At 31.9% G+C, this 24,659-nt stretch overlaps 3 protein-coding genes across 3 annotated transcripts; 2 read left to right on the top strand and 1 right to left on the bottom strand.

The window, feature by feature from the left end:
* The first annotated feature begins 1,511 nt into the window (after nt 1-1,511).
* LOC101209707 (beta-1,6-galactosyltransferase GALT31A) lies at nt 1,512-7,653 on the top strand. The gene is made up of 11 exons (XM_011656371.2): nt 1,512-1,965; nt 3,169-3,268; nt 3,345-3,403; nt 3,558-3,769; nt 3,861-3,924; nt 4,032-4,104; nt 6,179-6,299; nt 6,421-6,508; nt 6,594-6,719; nt 6,950-7,059; nt 7,287-7,653. The coding sequence occupies exons 1-11, from the start codon at nt 1,862-1,864 to the stop codon at nt 7,433-7,435; spliced, it is 1,206 nt and encodes a 401-aa protein (XP_011654673.1). The 5' UTR covers nt 1,512-1,861; the 3' UTR covers nt 7,436-7,653.
* A 4,461-nt stretch (nt 7,654-12,114) lies between these two features.
* Nucleotides 12,115-14,857, top strand: LOC101209462. The gene is made up of 6 exons (XM_004145828.3): nt 12,115-12,449; nt 12,797-12,959; nt 13,132-13,308; nt 13,399-13,482; nt 13,709-13,790; nt 13,944-14,857. The coding sequence occupies exons 1-6, from the start codon at nt 12,115-12,117 to the stop codon at nt 14,384-14,386; spliced, it is 1,284 nt and encodes a 427-aa protein (XP_004145876.1). The 3' UTR covers nt 14,387-14,857.
* A 4,057-nt stretch (nt 14,858-18,914) lies between these two features.
* LOC105435432 lies at nt 18,915-19,513 on the bottom strand. The gene has a single exon (XM_011656372.2). The coding sequence runs from the start codon at nt 19,410-19,412 to the stop codon at nt 19,170-19,172; it is 243 nt and encodes an 80-aa protein (XP_011654674.1). The 5' UTR covers nt 19,413-19,513; the 3' UTR covers nt 18,915-19,169.
* Nucleotides 19,514-24,659: the final 5,146 nt, after the last annotated feature.

Below are 24,659 nucleotides of genomic sequence, written 5' to 3' on the forward strand. Positions count from 1 at the left end.
TGAGCAAATTTAGATATCACAACCACAACACACATGAGATGACAACAAATATGCATTTTCAATATTGTTATACGATAAAAGAAAATCAAATACCTCGATGACAAATGATGATATTAATAGAAAACAAAACGATGTATTCGAGTATTACACTATTTTGCTAAAACATATAAACCCTAAAAACTCCTTTGATGCTTTTGTTATCATCTTTCTCATTCCTATAATCTATATAACTAAAATAACTACTTTTTAAAGTGATAAACAAAAGTCAAACAATTAACAAAATGAAGAACAAGAGAAAAGAACTGTTAGAAAAAATAGAAAAGTGTATGATCATAAACTGAAGTACGAAAGGGAGAAAAAATAGAAAAAACATACATGTAAACAATGAGAACATTTTTTTTTCACTTTGTTTTTATAAGGGAATGGTACTAATGTAACTTTAATTTATACATTAACATATATTTTTGTAATGAGATATTTATCATTTTTATTCGTATGTTAATAGTAAGAGTATTTTTTTTTAAGTCTAGAGTTGAATTATTACTTTTAAAACTTAATAAAACACTAATGATGATTTTGAAACAAAATTAATATTAAAAAAATTTATAAATTCTTTTTTGACATTGAAGAATATTTTTTTAAAGTTTTTAAAGTTCATGTGTACTATCTAACACTTAAAATATACTTTATAGTTAGCATGATGTTTCATACAAACGAACATAGAAAATTTATGATATGAAGAGAAAATGACATATGATATAGATATATATGAACGTGAGTCTAATTTAAATATTTTTATTTTTAAGTAGTTAAGATTTTTCTTAATTATATAGTTGAAGTATTTGAGTGGTAATTTAATATTTATCTTACAAACAAGGTATGGGTAAGGCAACCTTGAAAAATAAAAAGAAATCGAAAACAAAGTGTTAGGCATGTGTAGAAGAACATACTGCATCGAGACTCAAAATAAAATACTTTAATCAAAGTTATTAAGAAAAGTATAAAAATGTCTCTCTCCTTTTTTTTTATAATCTTTATTCTTTTCATCCACTTATTTGCATGTGCTCTAAACTTTATGTGTATTCTTAAGCTTTAATCAAAACAATAATAAAAAAAATTCCAACTTTAATTTTCTTTCATACTATGCATCTATTAATACTTTCCAATTTTAATTAATTTTGTGTTTGATAAATATGTATTTTTTATTTTACTTTTTAAAAATAATTAAAAAATGTATATCTTTATGATTTTGAAAGTTAAAGAATCAAATAGATAAAAAAATATATATATTAAGAATCACATCTTAGTACTAAAAATAGTTTTGAGTTATTTTAAATTATAATATAGGTTTGAAAATGAAATTAAAAAAGAAAAAAGAAAAAGAAAAGGAAAAAGAAAAAGAAAAGAAAAGAAAAGAAAAGAAAAGAAAAAGAGGTTTTTATTTGTTGACATCTGCTGTTTGCTTCAGATACCGCTTGACAAGCTTGACGGCTACGGGTAGGTGGGGGCAGAACAGACCCAAGTCCAATTTCTTTTTATGAATATACTATTTTTTCACATTCCCGTGACCCAGGCGATTCAAACATACACACCCATAATCGTATTTCTAATCACATTCTTCTACCATTTCGATTCTGCCCATAACCTCTGAACACACCACACAACACCCCGAACCAAAATCCATTTTTCAATTCCCTATGTTTTGAAGGCAATCACTATCCTCTTTCTCTTTTGGAGATACTAATTTTCTTGCCTTCTTCTTTGATGGGTTCAATTGGATTCTTCTGTTTCATGCTTTTTATCTCAAGATAATAAATAGCCTGGAGGCGTTTTCTTGAGCTTGGGAAGCTTCTGGGCTCTAATGGGTCTCGCCAGACCTCATAAGCCCACTAATGGCTTCTCTCCCAGATGGGTTTTTTTGTTTTGCATTGCTAGTTTCTTCCTGGGTGTTTTTGTTGTCGACAGGTACTTTTTTCTTCTTCTTCTTCTTCTTTGAGATCTTGTACTGAATGGGATGTTTTTGTTCGTGTTGGGGTGTTGGCATTTTGAATGAGGATAGTGGGTTGTGTTCTTGAGCTGTTCTTTTGAGAAATTTTGGCTGATCGGATGCAGAATATGTAGAAGTGGAAGGGAAATTGTCTTTAGGCTGCATGGGTTTCTTTGATTTGTGAAGCCTTTTTTTTTTTTGTTCTTTCTTTTAGCATTTGGAACTTCCTGAAACTGGATCTTTTGGTGTTGGGTGTAGCAAATTTCTGGCTAATCGCAGAAGATTCCTGTTTCTGATTTCTTCTTTGGGCTGTAGATGTAGATTACTTTACATTCATATCGTTCTCTGGCATTTTTTTTGCTAGGCAGCAGAAAATTGTGAGAACTATTTCTTGTTTTGTCGCTGGCAAGAAAGTTTTATCTTTTAAACTTCCGTTTTTTGGTTAGATAGTGGTGCTCTCATGAGATCTATTGCACCAAAGCACAACATTTTGGATGGTTAGATTGTCAGTATCAAGTTCGAATTTTATTTACTGAGTCTGAAAACAGAGTACCAAAATTCTAAAGCTGGGATGGACATTGATGTGCCTTTGTGAATCCAAATTCCATTTAACGACTTTGGAATTGAGTATTCATGGCTCTTACTTATTTTGGTAACGGTTTTATGGAAGAAATTCTAAGTCAGTACTTCCGGAACTTTACAAGGATTATTTTCCTGCAAGCAGTGAAGCACGTAGATTTTTGAATCTGATAATGAGAAGTAATGAGTGAACATAGATAACTTTCATTTTTGCTTTACAAACTTAAAACTTCCAAATATGGGTTCACAGGGCAGATCTGCAATGTCGGTTCTTTTCTTTTCTTACTTTTGGGATGGTCTAAGACTCTTAGGTAATGCCTGTTTTCTTGATGTAATGAGTAAAGAGTAAGTGAGTTCCTTGTGCTCTGATAGTTACCTAGATTTCTTGTCAAAGAATGGAATTGTTCGTAGCAGCTGTTCCTTCTGAGCCTTGAATTTTTATCTATACTGAAATTATATTTATAATATTGAACATATTGTTAATTATTGTTAAAAAGGTTCATATTTCCAATATCTTCTCCATGCTACGAAATTTTATCCACTTAGTTATGTAAGTTGGTAGATCGATTTATTATTGTTATTTTTAAATTTTTGTCTTACAGGTTTTGGGCCGTGCCTGATCCAGTTGAAACAGACGAGGAGGCATCTGTAGATAAAGTCCAATCAAAAACTTCTCACCCCATTGTTAATTGTGAGAAGAAGGCAAGTTAGAGTATATTGATGTTACAAATTTTCCATAACAGCAAGCAATATCTTGATGACTGTGTTCATATCACAGGAAGCTTCCTTTCAGGCTGATATTCTTTCTCAAGTATCACAAACCCATGATGTTATCATGTAAGTTTCAGTCTCTTGGCTGTATATGCACTATCCAAGAAATGTTGCTGTTTCCTTGTAATCATATCTCAAACGTAATGAGGCACAATAAATTGTTGATAAGGTCATATTATTATTCCTAAGTTTGAGGCATACTGCGACATGAGTTTTTCAGGACATTAGACAAAACAATCTCATCATTGGAGGTGCAGCTAGCTGCAGCTAGAGCTTCTAAAGCGGATAACGATGAAGGATCTCCTATGGTTACAGAGCCTGGAGCCAAGATTTTGAAGGAGCGACCAAAGGTTTTCTTTGTTATGGGAATCATTACAGCCTTCAGCAGTAGAAAGCGAAGAGACTCCATTAGAGAAACATGGATGCCTCAAGGTTCAATCATAGCATAGTCACTCTGTTGCAACTGTTTCTGATATTGAATCATCAAACTTGTTCCTTACAACAAGTGTTATATTTAATTTAGGTGAAGAACTAAGGAAGCTGGAGGTGGAGAAGGGAATTATAATACGCTTTGTCATTGGACATAGGTAGAGTTTTCATGAACGCATGCATTGAGTTTAATGATGAAGCTTCTTTATTGCAAAATCTCATGCTTCATAATTTCATAGTTAATTTAGCATGCTATGGTTCTCAGTGCAACTCCTGGTGGGGTGTTGGATCGTGCAGTTGATGCAGAGGAGGTGCAACATAAGGATTTTCTAAAACTGGTAAGTAACTATTAATATTGTGATTCAAATAGGGCGTAGGTGCATTTCACAAATGTGAGGAGAGGGAAGAGAGAGTTACTTACTGTTGGCAACTGGTAAGGCTCTTGTGGGTGTAGGGAGGTTGGCTTAATTAATCTGCATTTTGTTATGTACAGTCATTAACTGATATTAATAATAAAAATAAGCTATGGAATTACAATGTAATTGAGAGAAGGGGAGAGTCTAATTCTCTTGAATGCTTGCAAAGATTTGTACATTTTACCTCTTGTAATTCTAATTTTTGACTATTCTTGACTTCTATCAACTTTGATATAAGAGAAAATCATTTCTAGCAATGCCAAAAGGGAAGCATAAGAACATGGAAGAGCTAATTGGTTCTGTTGAGGAGTTACTGGAAGCTGTATTGCATGAAATGAGGAAGGGATTTATGAAAGGGAGTTCCATAAGATCCCAAGCGAAGAGAACATCGGGGTGCTCCTTGTAAATTCTTAAAAAAAATGAGAGCATTGTAGGAAGATGACCTCGAGGGTCTTCAGTTTACTACAGAAGTAGCTGAGTCATATTTTATCTCAAATCACGTTGACACACATCCACATGTGAAGGAAAATTTGAAGTCCATCAAATGATATTTATGATAGGTTTTTCAGTCAAATGTAATTTTATCCCTCGAAACCCTTAAAGACAAGCTAACATCCCAATGTTGGTTGCAGGAGAATATGTGTGGATGGTTAAACTAGTATGAGCAGAGGGTGTTTCGTGTTTGTAACTGGGTCATGCTCTTACTCGTATTAAGAATAGCTGAGACTTCCTGAAGTATGCAGTTTTAACCTGGGGCATAGTACGATAGTGTTTTGTGGGGAACACTAGGCATGGCAACTATGTTGGCAACACTGAACAAGGGACATTCTTAAGAGTTTGGTTTTGCATCCATGCAAATTACGCAACTAAAGTGAAATACAACCAACTTGAGCAATTTGGCATTGTATTTATACACATGCAGGACTTCACCTATGTGAATTTGGACCATACAAATGTTTTTAGGGTACCCTCAGATGCAGATACAGAAAGACGAGGTCTAGCAATTGTTTGAGATGTTAGTAACAGACATCATTGGACCAAGTCACACATTCCTTTCTCTAGTCTAGTATTTATAGCCAATGAAAGTATCGTAGTTTTTCATTGTGAGCATAGAACAAATTGTTGATTCCTCCTCCTGTTATCAATCTGAAGTTTGATCTTTTGTCAAGCAATCTGCAGCTTCAGGGGAAGGTTTTCTATATTCGTTTTTTCATATTTAATGGTATGGTAGTTCAAGGGTTTTTTTTTGTTTTTGAGCTATGGAGCTTTGTAGAAGATAATCTCCTCAATTCCCGATATTTGTTATAGACGAGATATATAATTATGCACAATCCTTGAGTTATATGGAGATTGGGCCAAGGGTGTATCTCACCAGACTTGTGAGGGCCACTACAAGATTTTTTGTAACACCATTCAATTATCCATAAACTATTCGGCAATAATAAATAAACTCTTCAGGAATCTAGTAATACCTAACTTCTGCAATTTCTTTCTGGAGACTTGTACAATGCTTGATAAAGCCACGAACCATTCATTCTGTTTTTAAGACATCTATTCCTATCAGCATTACCTCCATAGTTGAGGAAAGCTCCCTTTCCCAGCTTGTGGGTGGGGGGTGGGGGATTTGAGGGGAAGTGCACTCTTGGAGCTTGAATTTCTAATTATCTTAATATCGTTGTCAAATTTTCTCCAACTCCTCTCAACCAGAGCTTTCAAAAGATGGTAACCACCACATGTTAACTATAATGTGCCAGCTGGTCTTGTACTTGATCTAACACTAATACATAACTAATTGTTGTTTCAAGGCGTTGCTATATTCAAAACTAAAGTAGTTAATATGTACTTTCTTTTCTTCCATCAACATAAATTAGCATAGTAAACTCCCATGCATCTTAACGTATCAATTTACTTTGGTTTATGCACATTGTGCACTTACTATTCGAAATAACACACTTGTCGTTAAATGTACCTCTAAACTTTGATTGTTTTCTTACAGAACCACATAGAAGGATATCATGAATTATCCTCAAAAACCCAAATATACTTCTCAACAGCAGTTGCTAAGTGGGATGCAGATTTCTTTATCAAAGTAGATGACGATGTTCACATAAATCTTGGTTAGCATTCTTACATTCTTGGATTATTGACTCTATACTTTTGAGAGGGCATGTTTGTGTTTATGTTGGAGGTAGAATGTTGAGATTGTCCTCCATAACTAAACTGATTGGAAATTCACAGGTATGGTAGGCTCTACTTTGGCCCGTCATAGATCAAAACCACGCGTTTATATTGGTTGCATGAAGTCGGGCCCAGTTCTTGCTCAAAAGTAAGCAAATTAAGTACTTTATACTTGAGAATGTTAGTTTGCAGGAATGTTACATCAAATATGAAACACCATAAATTCTTTGCAGAGGGGTAAAGTACCATGAACCTGAATACTGGAAATTTGGTGAGGAAGGCAACAAGTATTTTAGACATGCAACTGGGCAAATTTATGCCATCTCCAAAGATTTGGCCACCTACATTTCAGTTAATAGGCAAGTCCTTTCAGAGACTCGGCCCTGTTTATTAACCTAAATTAGGCTTGTTTTCTCATAATTTGTTTACTTTAGTCTTCATATTTCCTATGTAAACATTTTGACAAAACAAAGAAACCAAGAGGTGAAAGTAGTGCTTACAAGTTTATTATTCACAAACCAAAAAGTTATCAAACGTAACCTTAACAATAATGTGGCTGACTTACAAGAAGATTTTTCTTTTACTATAGGCCTATACTACATAAATTTGCAAATGAAGATGTTTCCCTGGGTTCATGGTTCATTGGACTAGACGTGGAACACATTGATGATAGGAGCCTTTGCTGTGGCACTCCACTTGGTAAGATAACAACTATTCCCTTCCTCTTACTTGGTTTTGTTTCAAAGTTCTACCTCATCTTGTCAAAATATGTTTTGCCAATCCAAAAATCTAACCCCATGGAAGAGTTATCTTGATTCAATTTCTGATAATACTACATTTCATTTCATCAAAACTAACTAAATGCAAAAACATTTTGTCGAATTGTTTTGATGAAATTGATTTGGTTAAAACTGTGGATGTTGTAGATTGTGAGTGGAAGGCTCAAGCTGGGAATCCATGCGCAGCATCATTTGATTGGAGTTGTAGTGGGATTTGCAAATCAGTAGAGAGAATGGAGGAAGTTCATCAGAGGTGTGGGGAAGGTGATGAGGCTATTTGGCATACTAGTTTTTAGAAAAAAAGCCTTTGCATTTGATATATTTATTTTTGTCACTGTATATTTGTAGATTATCTGTTCGTATTATCAAGTCATCAACCCACACTAATGTTCACAAACCAACCCCATCTGCCCAATTTTTTGCTTATTATTCATTATTACAAGGCAGTGGCTGTTGATTAATTTAATTAATGGGTTTCATCTGTTTTGGAAATAGAGGACTTCCTGTTCTTCTTCTTCTTCTTCTTTAATTTTAGTTGAAGTTTGGTATTGAGATCAAAGCTTAATTGTGATAATGATTTGAGTTTGGGTAATGTTTAAAATGTTGAGGGTGGGAAAGCCACAAAAAGGGTAGAAGGTGGAAGATGAAAGGAAAGTGTAGATTAAATCTTTGACCAAAATTTGTGGGATTGGATTGATGTGTATGCCCCTTTGAAAGTGAGAGACATTTATGGCATGTGGTGTCTCTGTTCATTTATTTCTCTCTTATCCCACATTGTTTAAAATTGAAAGTTATGGAAGTTTTCTCTGTTTCAACTAATTAAGAGTGTTAGACTTTAACCCAACCACTTAAAATAGCTTGAAAATTTGAATTCATGAAATAAGTTGGGTTCGAGAGACAGATTACAAAAATCAATCCATTATAGTTATGCAAACTCTCTGCAATCACTTAATTAATGATCAATCTTTTTCTTAAATTAATCACTTGAAAAGATATTATCGACCACGCGAAATGTAGTACCATATAGGCCCCAAACAAAGAGGCATGCAATACAATGGGTAAGTGAAACAATGTGATTGTGGACCATTAGTTTTGGTAAAAAGACAGAGAAAAAACGTTTAGAAAGCTCACAAATAGTGGACGGTAGTACATTTCTCTTTGATGGGCTGTGGCATTTTCTTGTTTTGGTCTTTTTGAGTTCATTATTTTGACAAATGAATGTAAACAATTATTTTGTTTTGTTTTATTTGAAGTGGTTTCATAACCACACTTTCAAAAAGTTCTTCGAGTGGTTTCATTACTTATATGAAATTCAGATTTTGGTTGTTATCTTTATCAATATTGGAAATATGTTACAATGAGAATTATATTTTTCACTTTCTTTAATCTTCTTTACTTGCTTGGTTGTAATGGAAGTAAGCCTGAAATGGTTATTACAAAATTATTGAAATTGTTTGCTTTGATTTGAAATGAAAACGTCACTAAGTATTAAGATTAAGAGTGTTTTTTGTATTGGAAGAATGAGAGTTAATTAGAATTTTATTACGATAACAATAAAATTGTTGAATTAATGAATATAATCTTCAATTCTTCTCTACCTAATTTGGCCAAATTTTACTTACCTATTTGATTCTTCTTTTTAGTTTTATGACAAATTCTTTGTAGCGTTCTCTTACCAAATTAATATGTATTTTAACTATAAGAAGTATTTAATTACAACTCATTAAATTTTAGATTTTGTGTCTAATCTTGTGTTTAAACCTTCATAATTTCACACTTAAAAAAAAGGTTATTATGCACAAAATTTCATTGAATAGCAATTTGATAATTTTCATCTGTCCATGGATGATGGGACCTTTTTGCTAAAGTTGTGAGTTCCTTTTTCTATATATACATCTCTTATTGCTAGTTTTGAACAGGGATGTTAGTCCAACCGGAAATAATCCAACAACTCGAACTATCTAACTCATATTATATGAGTTGAGTTTGGTTGAATTGAAAATTTTGGTTTTTTTTAGGATGGGTTGGAGGTTGAAAAATTCCGTTCAACCCAATTCTAATCTGAATTAATAATATATTATACATTTTATTATTTATTTAATAAAAGTAAAGTTACAAGTATTTTGTTGAACAATCGTGTAGCATATGGACAATTAATTGACCATGTAAGAAGTAAACGATAGTTTGAAGATAGAAAGCTAAACCATCACATAAAAGGGTAAACTATCGTTTGGTTTTCGAAACGATAGTTGGATTGGAAATTAAAAAAAAAAATACAATCCGACAATCCAACTCGTAAAATATGGGTTACAGTCCGTTTAAATCCCTAATTTTCAATTGAAAAAGAAATATTCCTAATAATGTATTGAACATTAAAAACTTCGAAAACAAAAACAATTTTTTTAAAAACGGTTTTTTTTCTTCAAAATTTGACTTGATTTTTTAAACCAACGGTAAAATATAGTCTTATAGATAACACAAAGGAAGAAAGTTAGAGATAAAAGTAGTGTTTATAGACTTAATTTTTTAAAAGCAAACTACATCGTAACCAGAACCTAAATTTGTATTGAAATATTTGAATTTGAATAACATATAGTTTCGTGTAAATTATTCTTTCCCGGTAGCCACAATATATATACAGTGTGAAGGAAAAAGGTAGGAAAGTGACCAAAGTTCACAACTTTGAATTTAAGATGAGAAGATTGTCGTTGAAACCTCAAACAATTTGAGGAAGATTTAAAAAACAAAATCAAAGTTTATTTATTTATCTTTTTTAACTAATTAATCTATGTTTAAGTTTACAAATTGCAAGATTTTTAATTAATTGTATAATTAAAGACAACATCTGCATAGGCATGATTTATTTTAATATAGAATTTGCAAGAGACAATTGACCCACAGCTATACATATCTTCATTAATATATATAAACTAAGGTATGCTTTTCCAAATATACATAAATTATTGTAACAAGATAATACACAACTAATTTTCAATTAAGGTAAAGTATTAACAATTCATTCCAAGATAGAACATTTGAATTATTTATAAGAAAGCATCTAAGTTAGAATTCCATTTTCTAATTGATAAAGCTTTTCAAAGCTATTTTGGCAATATCTTTTTACCTCTCAAATTATTATTTCTTAAAACTCTTATAACATTTTGGATGTAAAGTACACATGTGTTTCTCATGCTAAAAAGGAATGAAAAGGGTTTAAGAGTTATTGGTTGTAGTAATCATGTTGGTGTTCAAAAGATTAATATTGATGAAGACTAAGTCTAATTAGTATTTAATTATTACAAAGTTAATTGTAATCCAATAATATATGAGCTTAATTAACATTAATTCCACCAACAAACTTCAATATTTTATGTGTTTCATAGAGTCAAAGTTATTGGTTTTCAAACCCTTTATTCAATCTGACCTTCAAGGGAGAGAGAGCAGCCTTATTGAATCAATAAAGCTAAGTTCATACCATGTCAAACTTAATATATTTACCATACAATAACAAAAGAATAAAATTTGAAAATTTGTTTTTGTTTCATTTATGTGTTTGGAAATATATATATTTTTGAGAATAAACTTGTTTGAAATGAAGGTAAATTTTGACTTCGAATGAGTTAGAAAGAATTATTAATGTTTGTAGACTAATAATGCATTTTTGTTGGTTGATGAACATGATCATCTTTTGCTGCTTTTAAACGTAATTATAATATGGCTTTTGGGAAGAAAAAGTTAAAACATTTGAAGGATTAAGAAACATATTGATAAACAAAATTATTAGTTAAAAAAAACAAGATTTAGAAATAGATATGTTTAAGTTTCTAAATTAAAATATAACTTTATGTCTATTTAGCTACTTGTTTTTCTTTCATCATCAAATATATGACCTTTTATCTATAGTTTAAACAAACTTGTATCGACATCAATGACATTTCTATTATAATTTTAATATAAACTTTTGATTAATTCGATAAAGAAAGTTTCGAAGTATATGAGACTAAGTAGATGGTTGAAGTGAAATTTGAGGAACAAAATTGATTAGTTAAGTTAAGGTTTTCAAACTTATCCATTAGTAAGAATTTAGTCTATAATGTATGGTCGAGTATCCCATTAGAACCGCTCAACTATATTAATCAATAGATTTACTTTTATCCATATTTTACTTGAGGAAAAAAATATGAAAATCCTAAAAAAGAGGGATTAGTATAAGGAAGAAAACTTGTATGTTTTTATTAATTCATAAGAAAAGAAAGGCAAACTTTGTTAATCAACAACAAAAAACACACACTAAAACAATACGACTCACGAAAATTTTAGTCAAAAATTGAGAGAGTTGAAAAACGAGGAAGAAGACGAAGAAAGTAATTAAGTTTCAAAACGTGAAAAATACAAACGCGGCGACGAAAACACGATCAATCACTATCTTGGGAATTGGAATAGCCATTTTAATGGCGATTTAGAGAGCGACCGACCATACCCATCTGGCTTTTCAGCCGAAGTTCGGCCGAAATCCTTCATCCCATTAACCCTTTTTTTTTTTCTTTTCATTTTCTATATTTAAGCAAGGAGATTGAGAGATATTTAGAGTTGATTTGTTATTGGTTTTTGCCCCCAAACTTTGCTCTATAACCATAAAAATTTATCTGGTCCTTACAAGGGCGCGCGTCTTCTTTTCACCGCTTATCTCTGGATTCTTATCCATTTTATGATCTTCTGTTGCGCCTTTGAAGAATCTAAGAGGGAAAAACGGGGATAAAATTATATCCGAATCCCGGTATTCTTTGATCCCTTTCCGTTTCTTACTCCGTTTCTTAGTTGGTTTGATTCTCTTGGTTCCTTTCGATTCTGTTCTTTTTTTTTTTTTCTTTTTTCTTGTTGGCTCTGGAACCCATTTACCCAAATTTGTTTTTCTTTCGTATTCCATTCGCTATTTGGCTTTGTGGGTCATTTGGTTTTCTTGATTTTGAGGGCTATGGCGGTGGATTCGTACGTTTTGGAAACGGCGGAGGCTTCCACTATCTACGATTTAGTGTTTAAGGTTCTGATGTTTGTTGCTCGTTTGTGGGTGGGGATTATTGTGGGGGTGTTGGTGGGATGGATTTGGAAACCTAAATGGGCAAATTCCGGAAGAGATTTGTTCAATTCTTCAAAGTTGAAGGATAATTTGCCGTCGTCGTCTTGCTTTGTGGGATCAATTTCTAGATTGAATTCCTTGAAAACTCAGCTACCCAGATGCTTGAATTTGACGTCAAATTGTGGAGATGAAAAAGAAGCTCTAGCTGACTCACCTACCCCTTCCATTTCCAGGTTTGTTGCTTTTAATTGCATCAAGAACAAGTGACAAAACTCGAATTTGAAGTTCCTTCTGTAATTTTGTGTTTGATTTAAACGTCTAGGTTTCCCATTGGCAATTGTTGTTTGTAGCATTGAACTTGAAATGTAAGATATTAAATTATGAGGTATTTCGTTTATTTAGACATATGTCTATCACCACAATTTTTAAAATTATTATGAAACTAGTTGAGCGTGTATTAGTTTTGATTGAAATGGTCGAAAGGTATAGGCTTGTTTCGATGCTGGAGTTTATTGCAAAGTTTAAGCTGATAGGTTATGATATGGTATATTTAATCGCTGATACATATCCGTAACCACAGTTCATCAAAACTAGAAGGCGAGAAACTAGCCCGGTTAACTGAGGAGGATTTAAAGAATTTATATAGGCTTGTTGAGGAGAAAGATGGAGGCCCTTCATGGATTCAAATGATGGATCGTTCTACTGCTACCATGAGCTATCAAGCATGGCGGAGAGACCCCCAGGTAGCGATCTAGCTATTCACTACATTACTTTATTCCCTTGTTTTGTTGCCCTTTTCGGTTTGTAACCAATTTTCCATAATGATTAGCCAAAACTTTCAGAATGTTAGATGAAGACAATTGTGTCAAGTTTTTTCTAATGTATGAAGGTGTTATTTCTTGTGTTTTTTGCCAGACGGGGCCTCCGCAATATCGAAGTCGAACAGTTTTTGAGGATGCAACCCCTCAGATGGTAAGGGACTTCTTTTGGGATGATGAATTCAGAAAGAAATGGGATGACATGCTTATTAGTGCTCAAACTTTGGAAGATTGTTCTGCCACAGGAACCATGGCTGTCCGCTGGGTGCGCAAGGTGAGTGAAGTTTGTTTCTTTCACGCACGTTTGGTCTCAAAATTTTAATCTTGTTTGCATCCTTTTCTCATTGATTTTTTGTTCCTGCAGTTCCCATTCTTCTGTAGTGATCGAGAATATGTGATTGGAAGAAGAATCTGGGAATCGGGACAGTCGTATTATTGTGTGACGAAGGTAAGACATACTATGCTGGTGTACCTACCTCTCAATTTCGTCTTTTCTTCTGTTTCTGTTTTCTCATTCATCCATGGAAATCTTGTTGAAGTTGAGTCTTTTTAAATACTGCACGCACGCTTTTGCAGGTTAAATTGTAATTAGTTTTCAATTATGCAGGAATACTTGCGCGTTTAAAACTCGATTTTCAGGAAATAATAGTTTTTCTTGGCTTCTCTTGATTCAGGGCATACCATGTTCCTCAATACCTAGACAGAATAAGCCAAAACGTGTTGACCTTTACTATTCAAGTTGGTGCATCCGTGCAGGTAGCTAAGTTCTTAAGTATCTTGTTTATTTTAACGTGTTAGACATTTCTTTGCCAAAAATTTCAATATATTGAGTAATACTCTAGTTTTAAGTAGCTTTCTGATATAAAATTGCAACTAAATACCTCTTGCATTTGCTCATAAATGGATCAGTTGAATCGAGAAAAGGGAACAGCCAGCTGACTGCGTGTGAGGTGTTATTATTTCACCACGAAGACATGGGTATTCCATGGGAAATTGCAAAGCTCGGAGTCAGACAAGGGATGTGGGGAGCTGTCAAGAAGATCGACCCTGCTTTACGTTCATATCAAAAGCACAGGGCAACCGAAGCCCCACTTTCAAACTGTGCTCTAATGGCTAATATCAACACAAAAGTCAGTATTGACTATTTGAGATGCTCAGAAGATGCGTCTGATGATTCCTCAGACAACAAAGCCTTAGAAGAGCCCTTGGAAAAACCAGCAGGGAAGAACTTGCCTAAGCTGCTTATCGTTGGTGGAGCAATTGCCCTTGCTTGCAGCCTCGATCACGGCCTCTTAACAAAAGCAGTTGTATTCGGTGTTGCCAGGAGATTTTCAAACATCGGAAAGAGATGATCATCACCACAACAAATCTCGTAATCAGCTTCAGCTTAGCATTGGTTTCTTGACACATATATAACCCCTTCGAAGAAAAAGCTTTGAAGGTGGTAAAATTCTTAATTTTTCCCTCTTGAGTTTGTAAAAAGAAAAAGAAGCTTTAGAATTGGGGAAGAAGAGAAAAGAGTTGAAAAGATTTAAAAAAAGAAAAAAATTAGGCCTCATGAACATTGTTGTATGGTTGTATTTTTCTTTTTCTCATCTCATCTTCCTGTTATTTTGAGATGTGATCAGTGTTTGTAGAATAAATAGGGGAAAGTAAGAAGCAATGTTGGGTCGGTATTTTATTAAATTTTTGTGGCCATCTTCTTTTACAAATCGTTACTTCCCCCCAGGACCCACCTGAATATAGTAACTTTGTTCTTGTTAAATATAAAGAATTAATATCTGATGTTCATAATATATACAACAGTCTTCTAATCTTGTGTATTCTTGACTTGAATATTACTCTATGAAGTTCTTTTTGTTTAAAGTTCATTTTTGGTCCATGAAGGCAACAACTTTTCTTATTATAGTTATTGTTTTTACTTTACTATCTATTGTTAAATGGGTTGGAGGGGTTCAATCAGATTATAAAAATAAATGAAATAATCCTCATTCCACATGACAAAAGTTGCCATTAGTTTTTAATATGGTTTGTTCAATCTTGGAGAATATGTTGTCTCTTTCACAACTACTGCCTTCTGTAATATAAATATTATTTGAGCAATCTAATCTAAATATTTTACTGTTTGAGCATACTGCTACTGCATCAACTCACACAAGAACTCGGAGGACATGGCTGTCCAAGTTCACCATCAAACCATTCACATTGTTAGTTTATTATGTGTTCTTTGTTTCAATATCTTCTCTTCTAAATTTTATTAATGAAGTTTTTGCATTATATATATATACATATGAGGTTATACCCTCGTAAACGGTAAGTGACGATCGATTTACAAAGAGCAATATGTGACAACTTAATAAAGTAAGTCATAAACTCATAGTTAAAAATTAAAATCTCTAACTTCATTGATAATATAAATGCTCATCTTGATAAAATACTAAAGAATTACAAACATAGCAAAAATGGATAAATTCAAAAACTGATGAAAAGAAATAGGCAGAATTAAAACTTGATAACATGAAAATTATAACTAACAAGATGAGTGGATGAGGAATTCATAACGGAGGAAAAGGGCTTTCAATGGAAGAGCTCTAGCGGTTGTCTTGTTGAGTGGGCACCTGGGTCTTGGACTGCCCGTCATCGGTTCTTGATTGTGAGCTATGGGTTCCGCCATTGTTCTTGTTAAGCATTGGTTTGTTGAACAAGATTTGAGCAGCAAAGGAATCGAATAAGCCGAACAAAGAATTCATGTTGATGGGATTTGGTTGAAATCGGTGTTCTTCGTCTTCTCGTGTTTCTTCGTATGACGATTTGATACGAATGGGAAATAGGGGGTTTGGTTAAATTTATAGAGGTTTGCTTCCATCTTATCTTTATCTCAAACACTCTTAATTTAAACAATTCCGAGAATATTAAGGAATTCTAATCTTATATCTAATGGGAGAGATTTTCTATATCTCTCGATTTAGCCTACGAGGGATTTTCTAATTTCCACATCTTTTTATTAAACAAAATTCTAAAAAACTTATTCCGAGTAGTAAAAGGAAATTAAAGGTAATTGGAATTAGGAAAATGTGTGGGGGTCTATATATATATATATAAATAAAAATATTTCTATCTAATTCTATCTCTCATCTTGAAAAGAAGAAGAAAATTGAAGAATATGAAATCAAATTGGAAGATGAATACATTATTTGGTTTATTTGATGTATGTGCTGTTCATTTTATTATAAAGTACTCTAAAAAGCCTCCTCCTCCTCCTTCCTCCCATCCTCCCTTCCCTTTTCCTTTTGCTTTACCACTTCCTCTCTCCGTCAAGCCGCCCCCGTCGCCTCCCAAGACCTTGCCGGAGTTGGGTGTCATCGTTTCCCTTCAACATTCTTAGATTATGTTTTGTGTAATTTCAAAATTAGATGATAATCACATTCTTTTATTTACTTTTTATATATGATATGATATGATCATAATTTGGATACAATGTGGTTGCCTATGGATTCAAATTTTACTTCTCCATTATTATTCAAAGTTAGATTCTTCATTTTCAAGTATTGCAAAAATGAACTAAATTGTAGAAAAATATTATTCTATGGTGGTGATAGATGGTGGTGTTCTCTCATACTAATATAAACATTACTAATAGTATTTGATAGTATAATGTTTTATCTTAAAATCAATTGACATTGAAAAAGACTAACTAGTTCATCTATCTAAGAGTTTGAGTTCTCTTTGTTTTTTTGATGTGAGATTCTCAATATATCCTCAACATCGCATCTCTTTCGGATTCATAAATCTAGATCGAATTACAATTTTTTTTATTTGATAGAATACCTATTGGACTTTATGGTTCTAATACCATATTTGATAGTGCGAAATTGTATATCAAAATCAATTAATAATAACAATAGAAGGAGTAGCTCTTCTATTTCATAATAAAGAATTTGAGTTCTTTTTAGTTTTTATTCACGACAAAGTTTGGATTAAAACCAAAGTAAACGAATAGTGTATATATATAATATGAATTCTTCATTAGATATAGTATTTTAATGATTGTGGTAAGATGTATATTTGAAAGAAAAAGGAAAGCTAACAAAAATTAAAATCAGCAAAAGGGCCTCTCGAAAACAAAGTGAAAATAAAATTAAAACCAATCCATTAGCTTTTCTCTATATTATTAGACGTTAGTTTGGTTGTTGATTGTCTCCAAAACTATAATATTACACTAATATATCAATAGTCACTATTTGTGATCGTATTAGTTTAATCTTATTTGTGATATGTTTGTCTTAAATTTATTTTGAAAAATTAACTTTTTAATCTTGGATGAATATGTGTTTTTAGTTTTTAAATTTTGAAAACAAATTTTTTAATCCCACATTTATAACAGTACTCGTTTAACACCAGAGTTTTCAAGATATTTCTTTTATTTTAAGTTTGATTTTTTAAAAAATAATTATATGATATTTATATTTTAAAAAAAGTTTCAAAAATGTCTATAATTATTTAAAATAAAAGTACACATTTTGAAAAATCAGTTTTCGAAACTAAATGAATTTATTCTTATAAAAGCTAAAAACCAAAGTCTATTTTTAAAGGTAATTATCCCCTCTATTGTTGTTTTGTGTTAAAAAAATTACTTTCTAAAATGTTTTTAATCCTTAAAAATAATTATAAAATGAAAAATTTAAATAATAGTTAAAAGAAGAGTGTGTTTGGGGAACAATTATGGAAGGAAAATGGTTATGAAAGGTTTATGTGTTTGGAGAAAGGATTATGTGTTTGGAGAAAGGATTGTGTAGGAAGTTATTATAATAAAATATGTTTGAGAGAAAGATTATGTAGATAGTGTTATAAAATTTATTTTGTTAGATATTTTTTTTTAACTTCGTATTTATTCAATATGAATTTTGTATATTTGATTTACCAAATTATCTTATTTTCGTAAATGTAAATAACTTATTGATTTTTTAAATAAATTTGTATTCTAAATATTTAAATAAATTTGTATTCTGAATCCAATTTCCAACAAATTTTTTTATTTATTGAATTTCTAAATAAATTTGTATTCTAAATATAATTAATTTCAAATTTCGTAAAACAATTTAAAAATATTTTAGTTTTTGATGTTAAATTATTATTTTAAAAAATTAATATTCTAAACTCTAGTATATTTAATTTATTAAAAATGATAATTAAATATGATAAAAATTATAATAAACCAACTAAATATATAAAAGTAAGGAAGACGAAAGAGAAAAAAAAAAGAGCACATTTAAGCATAATGGTAAATTAATTTCGTAAATAAAATAAATTTTTTTTAAAAAAAGAAACTATGGAATGTTGAAAAAGGTGGATTATGAAAAGTTAGGGAGGGATTGAAAAAAAAGAGAGGAAAGAGGAGTTATAATAAACGTAAAAGAAGGTAACCCTAACCCCAATAACCATTCTCCAAAAGCCCCCTAAATTTTGAGGTGGATGATTATTGAATTGTAACACTTTACATTGTTTCTTTTCGATTCCAATAGCAGCTTAATATTTTGAAGGCAACTACGATCGGTGTGTAAAATATAAAACTGTAATGAATTTAGGAAACATTTGATCTTTTGTTAGATGACCTTTTTTTTTCTTTTATCTTTTCCTTAATTTGTGAGCCACGCCATGCCACTCATTCTTTCTTTTTATGTTTCCCAAACTTCTCTTATTATATTCTTTCCGTAGTGTTACTTCCAACAAATTCCCATCAATGTAATAATTTACGATTATTCTTTTATCAATTACAAACCGTTTTCACAATTCACAATTCACAATTCCCAATTCTAACAACAAACTCTTAAGATTATCCATCCAGATCATTCACAATACTTCAAAAATATGAAACAATAATTAACCAGCAAGAGCAATGAATTAACGAATATAGTATCAGAGATTTCATATCAAATTCCAGCGTATAACAGAATCCAATCATCTAATTCCAACCAAAAGAAGAAGGCTGATTTGTATTATAATACAATTCTAGTTTCCCAATATTATCCTCAAATTTCGTCGTATAACCTAACTTCTAAACCCTTAAACTGAAAGAATGAATGAAAAAAAAATATATGAGTTGAATTGAATCTTTGATTATTTCATCCGAAAACCTCAATTGGGGACGAGAGTCTCAAAGCAATTGAGACCATCCAACTCCAGAGCAAACCTCGGCTTCATCAACGAATTCTTGGATTTCGGTTCTTCTTCCTTCTTACTAGGCAGCGGCTTCGGAACGGCGGGGGAGGCGTTGTTGTTGTTGGGAGTGAAGGAAGGAACAGAGGAGGAAGCCCTAACGAAATTGCCGAGGAGGAATTCGGCAGCGAAGGCGTCGAATAAACTGAACATGGAATTCATCTTGGTTATGTTGAAATTGTTGAATTGAGAGAGATTGTTGGTGAGGAAATTGATGCAAAATTGGGGGGAATGGGAGAGGGAATTTATAGGGAGGAAGGATTTATTTGTTTCCGTTTTAGATTCCTAGAAGTTTCTTTTGATTTGAGTTGGTTAAATGGCGTAGTGGAGTGAGAGAGGACTTGTTCTTTAAAGCCGTGTTGAACAAGGGAAGTAGCGTTGTGGTTAAAAGGATCTTAACCGTCCATTCCTATCCTAATCTACTTCCAACCTAAACACCATATGATTATTCTCAAATTAAACCAAATTAATATTTTATTTAAGAAAAAGGAAGATTTAACCAAATTAATATTTTGGAAGTGTTGATATTTACGGTGGTTGAAATTAGAATATTTTAAAGAGAGAATTTATAATTAAGAAGAGATAGGGGGAAAAAAAAGTGGTTGGAAAATGGGGTGACTAAGACTAAGGCATGATGATGCGTGGAACGGCGGGCGATGTTGCGGGAGAAGACGAGAAGCATCGCGTAAGTAAGGGGTCCACGCCAAAGTAAGCTCCGAGTCAATCAAGGGAGACGGAATGCTTAGCCTTAGTATCGTTCAACGCTTTGAATTCCTTGTTCAAACTTTTACTTTTAATAAAAAAAAAAAGCTTATGCTAAATTCCATCCTTGCTTAAATTGAATATATATTCTATTTGTGTATATATATATATATAATGTATGAATTTAATCTCACATTTATACCTTACGAATCTAAGACTAATAGTTGATGTTGTTTATGTTCAAACAATTAACCTAACTTATCACTTTTTTCAATTAACATACGAATAAATCAATTGTATTACATGAGTATTAGTCTAACCAATGTAACTTATGATTGAATTGATCTTAGGATAATTCAATTACGCACGTTTTTTTATCTAGTCATGTATGACAACTAATCTACTAATCTGTTATTTATGATAGTTTAATTAGTATTTCTTATTTTATTTTAGGTGTAAACAATAAACTAAATTCAGTGATGAGAACTTGATGAAACAAATACTTTAAATATGAAAAATCCACAACCCAAGATAGACTTTCGCACGTTTGCAATTTTTTTTTATTTTTCTTCTCTATTTTAAACAGTTCCTTGCATCGACCATCATCGAGTCCCTCAAGTTGCAAGCTGTTTATTTGAGAAACTGCTTACTCCTTGTATTTCATTCAGCCTTGACAATATTAAGACTAGTGCTTGTGGTACATTTGGTTAAATCGTTTGGTTTGAATTTAGGTGATAAAATTTGTTTGAATAATTGCATTTTCGTTTATTCATGTTAATAACTTCTAACATAACTCTATCAATTATAAACCACGTTGAAATTTTTTAAATGTTATCGTTCATTTAGAATGTAAGAAAGATCTATCAAATGCCTATATCGTTCAATTTAATGCAATCCAATTTCATTTCTAGTGAGCCAAAACTTAATTCAAGGAAATAGACTTAAACTACACCAAACTAAGTAAAGCTTTAATAATGATAATAATTCATAGTCGATTACAAACTCTAAAGTAGTTATTTAATAGTCCAATTTTCAAATTTATTATACTTTATAAGACTTTCAAGTCCTTTTATTTAATTCTTTTGAGCTTGTTTTCTCAATGAATCTCTACAATATTAAAACAACTAAAATTAGGTTATGTTTTTCAAGGCAATATAAAGTCAAGTGCTTCTTGTATCACAATTGCATATCTTATGTGTACAATTACAACGTCGTAATCACATACAATTCAAATAGTCTTGATCAAGCTATCTAGTCGAGTAAAGAAAATTCTAAACAATATTCAAAAGGTCTAAACATAATATCTTGTACTTATATTCCTAATCAAGCTCGTAACATGCAAGAGGCCTAGACCCAAAGAGTAGATATTGTTAACCAACGGTAGATTTCCAAACACAAAATTCTTAGCTTCAATCAAGAAGGCATCTGTCTACAAGAGTTTTTATAGCATTTTCATATTTTGATGAGCTTTTTGACACAAGTGGGATCTATGTAAAGTCGTATCCAACGGCTCTCCTCCTCAGCTCAAGAAATGCACAAACTTTTACTCCCTCTTTTGCGGTTTGCCCTTCCTTTTTTTCAGCTTCACTTAACTTTACCATTCTATCCTTTCCCCTCTTTTTATTTCACTTTTTATTTTAACAAATTAATTAATACATTTTTAATTAAAATACTATTTTTATTCCTCCATATCTTTTAAATTTTTTTATTTTATTTTAATAAATCTTCTTTTTTTGTATTTTTGAAGTTGTTTTTTTAACACCAAAATTACTAAATGGTAACAATAAAATCTTCTTTTATTATTTTGGTATGTTGTTTCCTTGCATAAGCTTTTCTTTGCAGTTTTTTCTCATGTCGTGGGATCTTTCCCTTGTGTTGGTTATGGTCTTAATGGTCGTTTTTGGATCTTTCCTTTAAAAAAGGTGAATATAAATGTGGGGGATGTTTTGGTGAGGAGGAGTTTCCTATGTTTGTGAGATGTTTTTCCTTGTGTTTGTTAATGCCTTGATAGCCATTTTCAGTTCTTCTTTTTAAAAAGGTGAATATAAATTTGGGGTAGTTTTGGCGAGTCCAAGCTTGCACAAAATTAGCCTAATTCTATTGTTGTTAGTGTTGATCTTGTGAACATCTGTAACATGAAGAACAATAAGCATACCTTGTTGTAATCCAATTAGTCGTCTAATTATCATAATGTAACTCGAAAACCTAGAGAACACTCTAAGTCAACAATCTTTATAAATACATAATCATAACTTCAAACGAGGTAGCTCAAGTTCGAATCTCAAACTCTCAGCAAGCAAACGATATATTTTTTCATTCTCTATGTAAACAAGTTAATTAATGACTTACCACTATATATATAAAAAAAGAAATGGAAAATGATAAGAATCACTTCTATAAAAACACATTCGATAAATATTCCATAAAAGATCACACAAAAAATTTTAAAATAAGAAACACGACCCAAATGGAACAAAATGAAAACGATAAAAAAGAATAAATAGAAGAAAAAAAAAGAACTTTATAAACCATATCGAAACTTAGCACAAACCGACCAAAATTGACTATCTAACCTTTATATATTAGTTTTAATATAACACAATAAGAATTGAATAGGAAAACGCCACGTAAACCCAATGGGTTCCACCAGATACGAAGTGAATGGACGGCGTGAAATAAGGTCGCTGCTAAACCAAGCCAAACCCCGGATCTTAAATCAACTTTCATTTTTATTAAATCACTTCACAACCGCTCAATAATATATCATTTTAAAACCCCCCTCCCTCTTTTTTTTCCTCCCTCAGGTCAATTTTCAGCGCCGCGCTCTAAATTCTCCTCCCCGATCTTCTTCCTGAGATCCGACGACCCTCGTCGGATTTCGACATCATCCTCACCATGAAAGGCTCCTGCACTTTGCTCGCCTCCGTCCTTGCTGCCTCCACCATGGCTTTCTCCTCTTCTTCCTCCTCCTCCTCCTCATTCACTGGAGATCGCGACCTCCCTCTTTATTCTCTTTCTCATCAGGCATTATCTCTATCTCCTTCGCTTTCCGTTGTTTCCTTCTTCGATTTCGACGAATCTCCATGAGCTAATCGAGTTTTTTTTCTTCTTTTTTTCTTTTTTGATTTGGTTTGGTGGATTGTGTTTCTTTTTAGGGCTTCGTTTCGGAATCTGGTGCGAACAGAGGTTGTGGCGCGGATTCTTCATCGGAGAAGGAGAAATTTGCGCCGAGGTTTGATGGATTGAGATTCATTGAGACTTTGGTAACTGCTCATAGATAATAATAATCAAATCCTTGAGATGCATGTTCTCGTTCTTTCTCTTAATCTATTGCTACCGGATCGTGTTCTGCTTCATATGATTATTAGGAAGAGAAATTTTGTTTTTACGTTTTGTGAAGTGATTTTACTGACTTTTGAAAATTATGAAGGAAAGGAAAAAAAAAAAGAAAAAAAAAAAAGAAAAATCAAGAGATTTTGTGCGAGTTCCTCTTGTTTGTAACGGAGTTTCATTGGTGTAAGAATTGGAAAATTCATGAATGAATTGAACGGTCTGTGTGTGTGTTTGAGAATATGAAGAATATTCCTTAGAACCTTAATTTTAAATCTTATTTTTTTGGGTATAAATTATTGAAATTAGTGGCTTCTCTTTGCTGTTTTCATTGGTGTTCTTCAACTAAAGCAGAAAAGCATGGGGGAATTAATCAATTAAATTAGTTTGGTGCCTTTTGAACAACTCCTTTTGATGATGAAATCTCAGGAGTTTGCCTTCTTTTTTCTTTGTGGGAATTAAATAAAATATTCAATGAATTATTACCAAAACCATCTCTACTTTGAAATTTTTTGTTTTAACCCTTGAAATTTGTTTCAAATGTTCTTGAGATTCTTTTCCACCCTTATAAGAAGAGATAGATTACTTTGATGGAACAAATAAATTGAATGACATATGTGACATCAATCTGACATGCTAACATTGACAAGTTATAGGAGTTGAGTATTGATTATGTAAATGCTTTTAAAAGTATGTTTTGTGATCAAATTAATTGGTAACATTGATTTTAAATAATATCATGCACTTTTGCAGTTAAATATTTAGCCACAAGGAATGATTTGATCTAAGAAATCATTCTAAGAAGTGTTGAAAATACTTTGAGCTTTTCATTGCTATTGATTTGATCAACTTTGTAATTTGCCATTCTTACCAACCTTTGACATCAATAAATGTTATCTATTAATTTCTTTGAGATTTGTTTTTTCTTAATTTGGATTGAAATCTTACTTTTGTTCTTTGATTTTTTTTTTTAATTTTTTTTTTTGTGTGTGTGTGTATGCTCTTTTAAGGTTAGTCAACTTTACTCTCTAAACTTTAAAAATAACTATTATTTTGGTATATGTTCTGTTGGTTCTTAGTATAATTTATTTTATCAAAGTAGTTACAAGTTATTAAAAACTTTAATTTGAAGGCGAATCAATTAGAGGGAGACCTTGAAAAAGTTGCTCTCTCTTGGATTCCTTCCATGATGAAGCCTTTGGATTTTAATGCTTTGGGTTCAAAATTTTGAATGAAGACAGTGGTAAAATAAAAGCAAGAACATGGTTCGTTCACATGATGACATGAGCCAATATTTAATTTTTTCTGGCATGAAAACAATGAATGTGAATCATCAAATTTGTTTGTTGAGAATATGTGGTGTTTAAAGTCAAATAT

The sequence above is a fragment of the Cucumis sativus genome, chromosome 5 (assembly GCF_000004075.3).
Source record: "Cucumis sativus cultivar 9930 chromosome 5, Cucumber_9930_V3, whole genome shotgun sequence".
Lineage (NCBI taxonomy): Eukaryota > Viridiplantae > Streptophyta > Magnoliopsida > Cucurbitales > Cucurbitaceae > Cucumis > Cucumis sativus.

Excerpts from the sequence above, each read along its gene's own strand:
- LOC101209462 (XM_004145828.3), top strand. The coding sequence starts at position 12,115 with ATGGCGGTGGATTCGTACGTTTTGGAAACGGCGGAGGCTTCCACTATC. Across the intron at positions 12,960-13,131 it reads CATGGCGGAGAGACCCCCAG|ACGGGGCCTCCGCAATATCG; the intron begins GTAGCGATCTAG and ends GTTTTTTGCCAG. Across the intron at positions 13,309-13,398 it reads CTGTCCGCTGGGTGCGCAAG|TTCCCATTCTTCTGTAGTGA; the intron begins GTGAGTGAAGTT and ends TTGTTCCTGCAG.
- LOC105435432 (XM_011656372.2), bottom strand. The coding sequence starts at position 19,412 with ATGAATTCCATGTTCAGTTTATTCGACGCCTTCGCTGCCGAATTCCTC.
- LOC101209707 (XM_011656371.2), top strand. The coding sequence starts at position 1,862 with ATGGGTCTCGCCAGACCTCATAAGCCCACTAATGGCTTCTCTCCCAGA. Across the intron at positions 3,269-3,344 it reads TTGTTAATTGTGAGAAGAAG|GAAGCTTCCTTTCAGGCTGA; the intron begins GCAAGTTAGAGT and ends TTCATATCACAG. Across the intron at positions 6,300-6,420 it reads CGATGTTCACATAAATCTTG|GTATGGTAGGCTCTACTTTG; the intron begins GTTAGCATTCTT and ends GGAAATTCACAG.